Here is a 12,354-nt window from a genome sequence, read left to right as displayed (position 1 = left end):
TAGAGCCAGACATCCTGGAATTTGGGAAGTCAGGTGGGCCTTAAGAAGCATCACTATGAACAAAGCTAGTGGAGGTGATGGAATTCCAGTTGAGCTATTTAAAATCCTAAAAGATGATGCTGTGAAAGTGCTGCACTCAATATGCCAGCAAATTTGGAAAACTCAGCAGTGGCCACAGGACTGGAAAAGGTCAGTTTTCATTCCAATCCCAAAGAAAGGCAATGCCAAAGAATGCTCAAACTACCGCACAATTGCCCTCATCTCACACATTAGCAAAGTCATGCTCAAAATTCTCCAAGCCAGGCTTCAGCAATATGTGAACCATGAACTTCCAGATGTTAAAGCTGGTTTTAGAAAAGGCAGAGGAACCAGGGATCAAATTCCCAACATCTGCTGGATCATCAAAAAAACAACAGAGTTCTGGAAAAAACATCTATTTCTGCTTTACTGACTAGGCCAAAGCCTTTGACTGTGTGTATCACAACAAACTGTGGGAAATTCCTCAAAAGATGGGAATACCAGACCACCTGACCTGCCTCTTGAGAAATCTGTATGCAGGTCAGGAAGCAACAGTTAGAACTGGACATGGAACAACAGATTGGTTCCAAATCAGGAAAGGAGTACATCAAGGCTGTATATTGTCACCCTGCTTATTTAATTTATATGCAGAGTACACCATGAGAAACGCTGGGCTGGATGAAGCACAAGCTGGAATCCAGATTACCAGGAGAAATATCAATAACCTCATATATACAGATGACACCACCCTTATGGCAGAAAGCAAAGAACTAAAGAGCCTCCTTGGAGAAGGCAATGGCACCCCACTCCAGTACTCTTGCCTGGAAAATCCCATGGACGGAGGAGCCTGGTAGGCAGCAGTCCATGGGGTCGCCCAGAGTCAGACACAACTGAGCGACTTCACTTTCACTTTTCACTTTCATGCACTGGAGAAGGAAATGGCAACCCACTCCAGTGTTCATGCCTGGAGAATCCCAGGGACGGGGAAGCCTGGTGGGCTGCTGTCTATGGGGTCGCACAGTCAGACACAACTGAAGTGACTTAGCAGCAAAGAGCCTCCTGATGAAAGTGAAAGAGGAGAGAGAAAAAGTTGGCTTAAAACTCAGCATTCAGAATACTAAGATCATGGCATCTGGTCCCATCATTTCATGGCAAATAGATGGGGAAACAGTGACAGACTTTATTTTTTTGGGCTCCAAAATCAACGTAGATGGTGACTGTAGCCATGAAATTAAAAGACGCTAACTCCTTGGGAGAAAAGTTATGACCAACCTAGACAGCATATTAAAAAGCAGAGACATTACTTTGCCAACAAAGGTCTGTCTATTCAAAGCTATGGTTTTTCCAGTAGTTGCATATGGATGTGAGAGTTGGACTATAAAGAAAGTTGAGCACTGAAGAATTGATGCTTTTGAACTGTGATGTTGGAGAAGACTCTTAAGAGTCTCTTGGAAAGCAAGGAGATCCAACCAGTCCATCCTAAAGGAAATCAACCCTGAATATTCATTGGAAGGACTGATGCTGAAGCTAAAACTCCAATACTTTGGCCACCTGATGCAAAGAACTGACCTATTTGAAAAGACCCTGATGCTGGGAAAGATTGAAGGTGGGAGGGGAAGGGGACAACAGAGGATGAGATGGTTGGATGGCATCACTGACTCAATGGACATGAGTTTGAGTAAACTCTGGGAATTGGTGATGGACAGGGAGGCCTGGCGTGCTGCAGTCATGGGGTCGCAAAGAGACAGACACAACTGAGCGACTGAACTGAACTGAGGCCACAAGACAAGTCTCAATAAATTTAACAAAACGTAAATCTCACCATCTTTCATAAGTACAACTCTGAAACTAAAAGCCAACACTGAGAAAATACTAAAAACATGCAGAGGCCAAATAATATGCCACTAACATCCAATGGATCACTAAAGAAGTCAAAGAAGAAATTTTAAAAATACATGGAGACACATGAAGTAAAACGCAATGATCCAAATCTCTGGGATGTCACAAAAGCAGCTCTTAAGAGGAAAGTTTATAGTGATACAAGCCTACCTCAGGAAAGAAATATCTCAAACCAAGAACCTGATCATACACCGAGCAACTAACAGAAGTCAGTAGAAGAAAAGAAGTCAAAGATCAGAGAAGAAATAATTGAAATGTAGCCTAATTCTTAAAAAGTAGAAAAGATCAATGAAAATAAGAGCTCTTGCTTTGAGAAAATTAATAAATCCTCTGTGAAACTCATCAAGAAAAAAAGAGGGACCAAATGAATAAAATCAGAAATGAAAAAGAAGCTATAACCAACACCACAGAAATAAGAGAACAATATGAACAACTGTATACCAATAAAATAAAGAACCAAGAAGTAATGGACAGATTACTAGTAACGTAGAATCTCACAAGGCTAAACCAGGAAAAATAGAAAGTGTAAAAGAGCAAGTACCAGTACTGAAATTGAATAAGTAATAAAAAAAATTCCCAACAAACAAAACTCTGGACCAGATGGCTTCACGGGTAAATACCTACTCTCAAACTTTTCAAAAAACTGCAGCAGGAGGAATGCTTCTTAACCACCTCATCTTCTGTCTCCCCTTCTCCTCCTGCCATCAGTCCTTCCCAGGATCAGGGTCTTTTCCAATGAGCTGGCTCCTCACATTATTTACAATAGACAGGATACGGAAGCAACTTATATGTCCATCAACAGATGAAAGGATAAAAAGACATGGGTATGTGTGTGTTTACACACATACATAATGGAATACTACAGAACCATAAGCAGAAAACAAGCTTGCCATTTGCAACAACATGGATTGATGTGGAAGGTATTGTGCTTCGTGAAATAAATCAGACAGACAAATACTGCAGTTATCACTTACATGTGGAATCTCAAAAAATCTAACAAATGAATTCAACAAAACAGAAACAGATCCACAGATACAGAGAACAAACAAGTGGTTACCAGTGAGGAAAGGGCAGTTGGGAGGGGCAAGATAGGGATAAGGGATTAAGAGATATCAACTACCATGTATAAAGTAAATAAGCTACAAGGATATATTGCACAGCACAGGGAATATAGCCAATATATAATAACTTTAAACAATGTCATCTATAAACATTTTAAATCATTGTTGTACAGCTGAAACTAATAAGTCAATAGACCTCAATAGAATTTTTTTAATACATCCAAATAAATCAATAATGAGATATCTCAAATGGTCTGTATGTGATAGTTCTTAATTTGGGGTAAAGAGTATTTATAATGCATGGATGCCTTACTTGGAAAGAGAAAGAAATATAATGTGTACTCCTCATCCAGATGGCCTTCTTCATTTGGGCTATGTCCATATAAAGGGAAGAGGTTAGGATTTGCTCCGTTTGCCCGCAGATGACTGCCACTGATCCCTATAGATCAAGACTCCTTCAGCTCCTTCCTCTCAGAGTCAGGAGAAGCTGGGGGAGGGGGTCATAAACTAGTAACTGTTAAACACAGGATTTCTCCCCTTCTTCAGGTGAACTGATATAAAACAGGCTGACCTCACTTTGTATTGAGGAGGAGAAAGGAGTTGCTTATTTTCTTAAGGATCTAGAAAACATAAGGTCCCTTTTATAATAAAAAGGGATAGAGGAACACTTCTTATTTGATCTGAAAATTGAAGTTTTTTGGTAGAGGCACTATTATACACTGTTGATGGGGATACGAATTGAACAGTTTTTTGTGGGGGCAGTGTGGTGGTATCTATCAAAATGCAAAACACACATACTGTATTTCCAGCATTGTACTACTAGGAGTCTACCCTCAGACGAATGACCAGGGTGTTCACAGTTATTTACAGGAAAACACACAGGAATAAACTAAGTGCTCACTGCTGGGGGTACTGGTTGCAAAACTACGGTACAATCATGTAATGGGAAAACAGGGTATTTCTTTGTTCTCTTCTAATGCATGACAACTCCACCATTCCTTACTCCCTAGTTACGTGATCTGAAATATTACACTTCTCTTAAACCTGTCTAGACTTCTCCTGCAAACTCTTAAAACCTCCCAGGCTCATATTTCACTTAATATTGATCTACTGGCCGCACCTCCTCCCTCTGGGCTCAGGACTACCACTAGTACCATGAAAGCTCTGGAAGAACATTGTTTCTTTAAAACACATTTTTTTTTTCTTCTCCTCCTCTATTGAATAAAAGCAGGAATCTTTAAAAGCATGCCACTTTTGGCAAATGATAAGTGAGGCTATTTCTACTGAGATGAGCTCTGGCAGGAACAAAAGATATTGTGACTCAGCAGAACTGCAGAATAACGTTAGGTCTGTGAGGCTTCCCGCTTTTCAGCACCTGACTTGCACGTGCCCTGCCTCCAAAAGGCGGCCATGGTTGGAAAACCCTGCAAACTCTCAACATTTGTTTCATGTTGAAAAAATCAAATCACAAAACACAAGCTGATGGTTACAGAAGAGGAATGACATGGGGGAGGGATAAATTAGGAATATGGAATTAACATATACCCCCCAACCAGTAATGCTGAAGAAGCTGAAGTTGAACGGTTCTATGAAGACCTACAAGACCTTTTAGAACTAACACCCAAAAAAGATGTCCTTTTCATTATAGGGGACTGGAATGCAAAAGTAGGAAGTCAAGAAACACCTGGAGTAACAGGCAAATTTGGCCTTGGAATACAGAATGAAGCAGGGCAAAGACTAATAGAGTTTTGCCAAGAAAATGCACTGGTCATAACAAACACCCTCTTCCAACAACACAAGAGGACTCTACACATGGACATCACCAGAGGGTCAACACCGAAATCAGACTGATTATATTCTTTGCAGCCAAAGATGGAGAAGCTCTATACAGTCAGCAAAAACAAGACCAGGAGCTGACTGTGGCTCAGACCATGAACTCCTTATTGCCAAATTCAGACTTAAATTGAAGAAAGTAGGGAAAACTACTAGACCATTCAGGTATGACCTAAATCAAATCCCTTATGATTATACAGTGTGAGAAATAGATTTAAGGGCCTAGATCTGATAGATAGAGTGCCTGATGAACTATGGAATGAGGTTTGTGACACTGTACAGGAGACAGGGATCAAGACCATTCCCATGGAACAGAAATGCAAAAAAGCAAAATGGCTGTCTGGGGAGGCCTTACAAATAGCTGTGAAAAGAAGAGAAGCGAAAAGCAAAGGAGAAAAGGAAAGATATAAGCATCTGAATGCAGAGTTCCAAAGAATAGCAAGAAGAGATAAGAAAGCCTTCTTCAGCGATCAATGCAAAGAAATAGAGGAAAACAACAGAATGGGAAAGACTAGGGATCTCTTCAAGAAAATCAGAGATACCAAAGGAACATTTCATGCAAAGATGAGCTCGATAAAGGACAGAAATGGTATGGACCTAACAGAAGCAGAAGATATGAAGAAGAGATGGCAAGAATACACAGAAGAACTGTACAAAAAAGATCTTCACGACCCAGATAATCACGATGGTGTGATCACTGACCTAGAGCCAGACATCCTGGAATGTGAAGTCAAGTGGGCCTTAGAAAGCATCACTACAAACAAAGCTAGTGGAGGGGATGGAATTCCAGTTGAGCTATTCCAAATCCTGAAAGATGATGCTGTGAAAGTGCTGCACTCAATATGCCAGCAAATTTGGAAGACTCAGCAATGGCCACAGGACTGGAAAAGGTCAGTTTTCATTCCAATCCCAAAGAAAGACAATGCCAAAGAATGCTCAAACTACCGCACAATTGCACTCATCTCACACGCTAGTAAAGTAATGCTCAAAATTCTCTAAGCCAGGCTTCAGCAATATGTGAACCGTGAACTTCCTGATGTTCAAGCTGGTTTTAGAAAAGGCAGAGGAACCAGAGATCAAATTGCCAACATCCGCTGGATCATCGAAAAAGCAAGAGAGTTCCAGAAAAACATCTATTTCTGCTTTATTGACTATGCCAAAGCCTTTGACTGTGTGGATCACAATAAACTGTGGAAAATTCTGAAAGAGATGGGAATACCAGACCACCTGATCTGCCTCTTGAGAAATTTGTATGCAGGTCAGGAAGCAACAGTTAGAACTGGACATGGAACAACAGACTGGTTCCAAATAGGAAAAGGAGTTTGTCAAGGCTGTATATTGTCACCCTGTTTATTTAACTTATATGCAGAGTACATCATGAGAAATGCTGGACTGGAAGAAACACAAGCTGGAATCAAGATTGCCGGGAGAAATATCAATAACCTCAGATATGCAGATGACACCACCCTTATGGCAGAAAGTGAAGAGGAACTCAAAAGCCTCTTGATGAAAGTGAAAGTGGAGAGTGAAAAAGTTGGCTTAAAGCTCAACAATCACAAAACGAAGATCATGGCATCCGGTCCCACCACTTCATGGGAAATAGATGGGGAAACAGTGGAAACAGTGTCAGACTTTATTTTTTGGGGCTCCAAAATCACTGCAGATGGTGACTGCAACCATGAAATTAAAAGACGCTTACTCCTTGGAAGGAAAGTTATGACCAACCTAGATAGCATATTCAAAGGCAGAGACATTACTTTGCCAACAAAGGTTCGTCTAGTCAAGGCTATGGTTTTTCCGGTGGTCATGTATGGATGTGAGAGTTGGACTGTGAAGAAGGCTGAGCGCTGAAGAATTGATGCTTTTGAACTGTGGTGTTGGAGAAGACTCTTGAGAGTCCCTTGGACTGCAAGGAGATCCAGCCAGTCCATTCTGAAGGAGATCAGCCCTGGGATTTCTTTGGAAGGAATGATGCTAAAGCTGAAACTCCAGTACTTTGGCCACCTCATGCGAAGAGTTGACTCATTGGAAAAGACTCTGATGCTGGGAGGGATTGGGGGCAGGAGGAGAAGGGGACGACAGAAGATGAGATGGCTGGATGGCATCACTGACTTGATGGACGTGAGTCTGAGTGAACTCCGGGAGTTGGTGATGGACAGGGAGGCCTGGCATGCTGCGATTCATGGGGTCGCAAAGAGTCGGACACGACTAAGCGACTGATCTGATCTGATCTGATATATAAAATAAACAAGGATTTGCTGTATAGCACAGGGAACTATATTCAATATCTTGTTAACCTACAGTGGAAAAGAATCAGAAGATATGTGTATGAGTTATACATATATAAATAACAATCATTTTGCTGTATACCTGAAACTAACATAATATTGTAAATCAACTATTTCAATCAAAAACAAAAACCCCAAAATACACCTCTTCTGAGAACTTGAGAACTGCATCTTAAAGAAGGTTTGGAATTTAATGCTTCATCAAACTTTTTAGAACCGCATGCATCCATACTGGAGGAGATTATATTTTGCCATTGGACAGCATCAAGAGAACTTGACAAACTTTGAAGATAACTCTGATTTCTCTTCAGAATTTCCCCCATACCTCTGCTCAGTTTTAAATCTCTGGAATATTGAAAATAGCTTATATCTTTAAAAAGATTATCGAGTGAAGCATTTATGTTGGCTTACCCTTTTCTTTGACAAAATCCTTTTGCACCTCTGGGATTAGGAAACTGTAAACCAACTCGGCCACGATCTCCTCTGACTGAAGCTGAGTTCGACTAAAACATGAGAACATATTAAAAGTGTTTCCTTTGCTGCCTTGCTTGAGCTACCGATTTATACTTGGATCCTCCTTGTGTGCGTAAGGAGCTCCACTGCTCAGATCCTACGACTGCCTTTTCCTTGAGTGATCTGAAATAGCACATTCCTGGTGAGTTTCCTTAACTCCATGGAAAATCCAAATTTGTCCTTTACTTCCCCTGCCTCCCAGGAAAGGAGTGTTAAGAGACATAATTTATACATGGAAGCCAAAAACCTTGAGGTGATATCCAAGTAAAATTGGACATACTCACATTTCTTTCAAGCTTTGTGATATTCTAAAAGTAAGAAATATGAAAGTGATCCAGACTGCAGAGGATAACCGAAAATTCTATTCCCAATGTGTGGCTCCTGCCATATAAAGGCTGCCGTTAAAGCATACTGAAGCATGAGTTAGTTATTTGTTTCTCCTTGGTGGTGAAATCTTAGGCTCTTGAAAAACACACATGAATAACAGCAAAGGGGCTGTCCATCCCACCATCTGTCCCCTTGATACACACCGGCTTTCCATTTCATAAGCAATGTCATTGATTTCCTCAGCCATCTTCTCTATTTCCGCCCTGGCTTGTTCTTCTGCAGTATTCTCTTCAGTGTTCAGTATTATGTCCTCCAGATAGGAAGTTACAGTGCTTTGGTGAACTTTAATCACCTGCAAAAGTCCCAAATACTCCAGCTACTCAGAAAAGGAATGCCACTACCATAATCAAGACAAGAAAAATGCACAAACACTGGCCAACATTTTTAGCATGTCTATTTCATTTATCAAGTCAATAGTCCCTGCACTGTACATTCCTTTAAAAACAAAAAAACAAAACTGTAGTCCATTTCTAATTCACCTGTATCTACTCATTCTGGGCAGACTCTACATATTTGGCTCATTTTAGAATTATGGGTCTCAATTTGGGGTGGGTAATACAAAACACTGCAAAAAGATCACAGGCTTAACTCAAGAACTCTGTTTTAGGTCCTGGCTTTTTTCTTACCAGCAGTGTGACTTGGTCAAGCTACCTAACTGTGGCAGAGGCTAAGACATACACAACATCCTTTCTCTCCTTCCTCTTAAAGGATTCTTAAAGCGAAAGACCTAGCTTATTTTTTTCTCTCATTTCTCATGTCATGGGGACAAAATGCAGGAGGCACCAGTCATCTTAAACTGCCGTGAGGGTCACGCCCTAGGGACAGAAAAGCAGAAATCAAGAAGGATTCTGGGTCTCTGATGAATTTTTTTAAACTATCATATCAGTCCTGGACTGCTTCTTTTTAAAGCTTTCTGAAATTGTGAAATAGAATATACATTTAGAAAAGTGCAGAGCACATAAATGTACAGTGTAATGAATTCTGGTCAAGCCACTGGTAGTATCCCAGAGGTCACAGTGGGTTCCATCTGACCACAGCTCATTTCCATTCTCATAAGTTTATGGTAGACTTCATTTTCTTTAGAGTTTTGCTCAAGATTTCAGTCATAAATACAATTTAGTTTTGCCTGTTTGATAGGTAGATACACAGGAAGTATCAAAAACAGCAAGGGTGTCATACTTTGTTCTCTATGTAGTCTCAATAGATTTTGAGCTTTGGGGGATAAGAGTACTTTCTATTTAATGTCTAAATATTTCTTTATATCTGAGATAATGCTTGGGACTCAGTAACAACTTAGTACCTGTTTCTTGACTGGTGCTGCAGCAGGACTCTGAATATGAAATGTTTACTGTGTACCTGTGAAATACCAAGTCCATATCCTTGAATCCCTGTGCCTTCCTTATGGGAGAGACCCAGTGACCATAGTTTAATATGGTATCAGCCAACCAACCAACATATATTTTCTCAATGCCTATTATGTACAGAGGGCTACGCTGGTGCTGCGGAAGGCACAAGGGATATACAACATGCCTGCTACCATGGAGACCACAATCTTATTCAGGAGACAAATCACACCTAGAACAGAGCAATTAGACAGCTGAGTCTTGTTCAGAGGTGGGAAGTTGAATGGGGTCTACTTCTAACAATATATGTACTTGTGTGTTTACATACATCTTTATAAATGTGTGTTTGTGGACACATTTGTGCTTGTATGTGCATAAGTGAGTAAAGGAAACGTTCGGGTGGCTATATGTGTGTCTATGTGCTCCTCCACATCTTTGCTAATACTGTGCTCATGGCGTTATGATGTGCTCATGGGGTTATGTTTGTGAATGTGTCTTCATGTATGCACATGAAGTGTATATGAGTTTAAATATGAGTCTATGACTATGTTTCTCAATATATGTTATTTTTCTGGAAATTTACTAATGTGTACATTTCTGGGTTTTGGTATATTTATGTGCATGCAAGCATACTTATCTGTGAAAGGATCATATGATGGAAGATAGGAAATTTAAATGATGCATGGGGGCATCCCTAGATGGATACATTCTTTACATGAATGATCCTTAAATCAGGCCAGAAGGGTCATTTTAACCCTTTCATGCCCCTCCCAGACGTGCTGGCATTTCCTGGGGCTGTTCCCATCTAGAAGACACCTTCCTAGAAGTCTTTCACCAGTATCTTCCTTTCCATATTTCTGAGTATAGTGGTTCTTTTGTCTCTCTCCTTTTATTCTCACTCCCAACTGGTTCTTCCCATCCCAGTTGGTTTTTCCTTAGTGATTTCAGTAGGGGACAGTAAGTTCTCATTTGCTAAAAATTGCTAAATCTCAGTAATTCTATTTAAAGAAAAGCTGTTAGGATGACAGGAAACTAGAATATGAATTATTATTATAGGCTGTTTGACAGCAGAGATGATCCTCCACTCCAATTAAAAAGCTGAACTTTTTACAAAAGCTGACAATATACAACCTGCAAGTTTTTAAGCTGTACAGAAGATGGAAAATCTTTAATTTTAATCAATGTTTTAATTAGAAAAAACAGCAAATACTATTTATGAATCAATCCTAATTCCCTGGGAATTGGGTAAATCCTTAAAATCATAGATCAAATAAGAAAACCTCAAGTTGACATAGCATTATTTTTTCTTACCCGAGGAGCTCAAAAGTATCCATATTTACAATTCAGATAGCCTCCTGGACAGGAATTTTTTGTTTTTTTAAATTGGCACTTTTTAAAAAAGGTTGGCACTTTCCGTCTTTCCCATCTGGCCCAAGGGAGACTCACACAGTCTTTGCTTTGACATATACTGGGTGTGCTGGCCGCCCACGCAGCCTCTTCTGTGCTCAAACCCCTCAGCCTGCCCAGCTTCCACCTCTGCATTCCTGGGGGTCAGACACCCTAACTGAAAGAACACACATCAAGCTCCCCAAGAAAGGGGACATACGCCCCCCAAACTCCAGGTGGCGGGGAGGGGGCGCAGGTATTAGTCACAGCACAGCTCCCTTAAAAGAAATCTTCCTCACAAATCCCCTCCAATTTTATCACTTGAGCTTTTGCATTCTTGATGAGGGCAAGAGTGCTTTGAGATATTATTGGTTCCTCAAATTTCCTCTGAGTTTGCATCTGGGTCAGTCTGGAATTTCACATCCGCTGGGTCTTGGTCAGAATTCTAATTTACCAGCCTGGCATTCCTAACTCCCACGTTTGTATCTTTAGTCAAAAAATCTCTTCTAAATTCCACCTTATATATTCATTTGCTGAAATGACACCTCTACCAAGATGTCTCAAACTAATGTAAATCAAACTCCTGATTCCACCCCGGCCCCAAACCTATTCCGCCCTCAGCTTTCCTGCCTCGGAAAACAACCGTCATCTCCCTACTCACTGACACCGGAAACTGGACTTTATACTTGACTTCACCCTATTTCTCACTCCAGCCTAAGTTAGTTCATCAGCCTCCTTTCAGGTCCCTTATTTCCACCCTGTCCTCCCTCCAACCTGTTCATACAACAAGTACCCCCAGTGACCTCGGTAAAAATGTGTCACTGGGCCCCATTTGTTTCCCTCATGAAACACCACATTTTCTTATTCTACCCTTATTTGCATGTTATATAGGATTTAAGCTCCAGGAGAGAAGGGGCCATGCCTATATTTCCCTCCAGAGTACCCCACAATGCCTTTACATACTGCTGGGCATATCCTAGAAACCCAATACATTATCTGTTGAAGACAATTAAAAAATGAAGGCCATCTCCTATTTGAGGTTCCTTGGGTTTGACTCGGCTCCTTACAAACGGCTTCCTTATGATGTCCCCACTTGCCTCCTTAAATATCTGGTCCTCCTCCTGCAGGCGCCTCTGCTCCACCTGGCGTCGGCCACTCTCTTCAGCTTCGCGCATCCGGCGCTGCCGCTCAGCCAGCATGGCCAGGGCGTGGACCCGCCTCTCCTCCTGCAGTCTCACCAGCTCTTTGGACAGGAAGTCAAACATGTCCGCCAGCACCCTTCCTTCCAGTCCAGCCAAATGGTTTTCAACCAGAGACACCTTAAAAATAATAATATGACTATGAGGATACAGATTCCACTAAGAAGTGTGATTCATCAGGAGGGATGTTAGATTACCCTCGACAGTCACTTCCCTTTCAGGACTCAACGGTTTTACCAGGAAAACTTACGATACAAACTTAGACTTGAGAAAGCAGATTGTTCAGCAATGGATGATAGTTTAGCAAAACATTAATTAGCATCCACACAATTTTTTTTTTCCTTTCAATTTTATCCAGAAGGTAGAGTGCTATGTCTCCCCAGACATGAAGGCAAATGTCAAGGTTTTGATTAAAAGATAATACTGG

General features: G+C 40.9%; 1 protein-coding gene across 7 annotated transcripts in view; it reads right to left on the bottom strand.

The window, feature by feature from the left end:
- The window catches only part of MAATS1 (MYCBP associated and testis expressed 1), a 113,699-nt gene that overhangs the window by 33,100 nt on the left and 68,245 nt on the right, over nt 1–12,354 (bottom strand). For 5 of the 7 annotated variants that reach the window (XR_003508895.1, XM_027529317.1, XM_027529065.1 and 2 more), the window contains 3 exons: nt 11,826–12,047; nt 8,143–8,291; nt 7,511–7,602 (listed from right to left, as the gene is read on the bottom strand). Coding sequence is in view for 4 of the 7 variants with exons in the window: in XM_027529317.1 (XP_027385118.1) it covers nt 7,511–7,602; nt 8,143–8,291; nt 11,826–12,047 (463 nt within the window). In the remaining 3 variants the exon portion in view is untranslated. The remainder of the gene's footprint in view (nt 1–7,510; nt 7,603–8,142; nt 8,292–11,825; nt 12,048–12,354) is intronic. The other 2 variants (XR_003508930.1, XR_003508925.1) reach the window with 1 other exon arrangement.

Source organism: Bos indicus x Bos taurus, chromosome 1 (genome assembly GCF_003369695.1).
Source record: "Bos indicus x Bos taurus breed Angus x Brahman F1 hybrid chromosome 1, Bos_hybrid_MaternalHap_v2.0, whole genome shotgun sequence".
NCBI lineage: Eukaryota > Metazoa > Chordata > Mammalia > Artiodactyla > Bovidae > Bos > Bos indicus x Bos taurus.
Note: the sequence above shows the minus strand (reverse complement) of the source record. Positions and strands in the feature narration are given on the sequence as shown.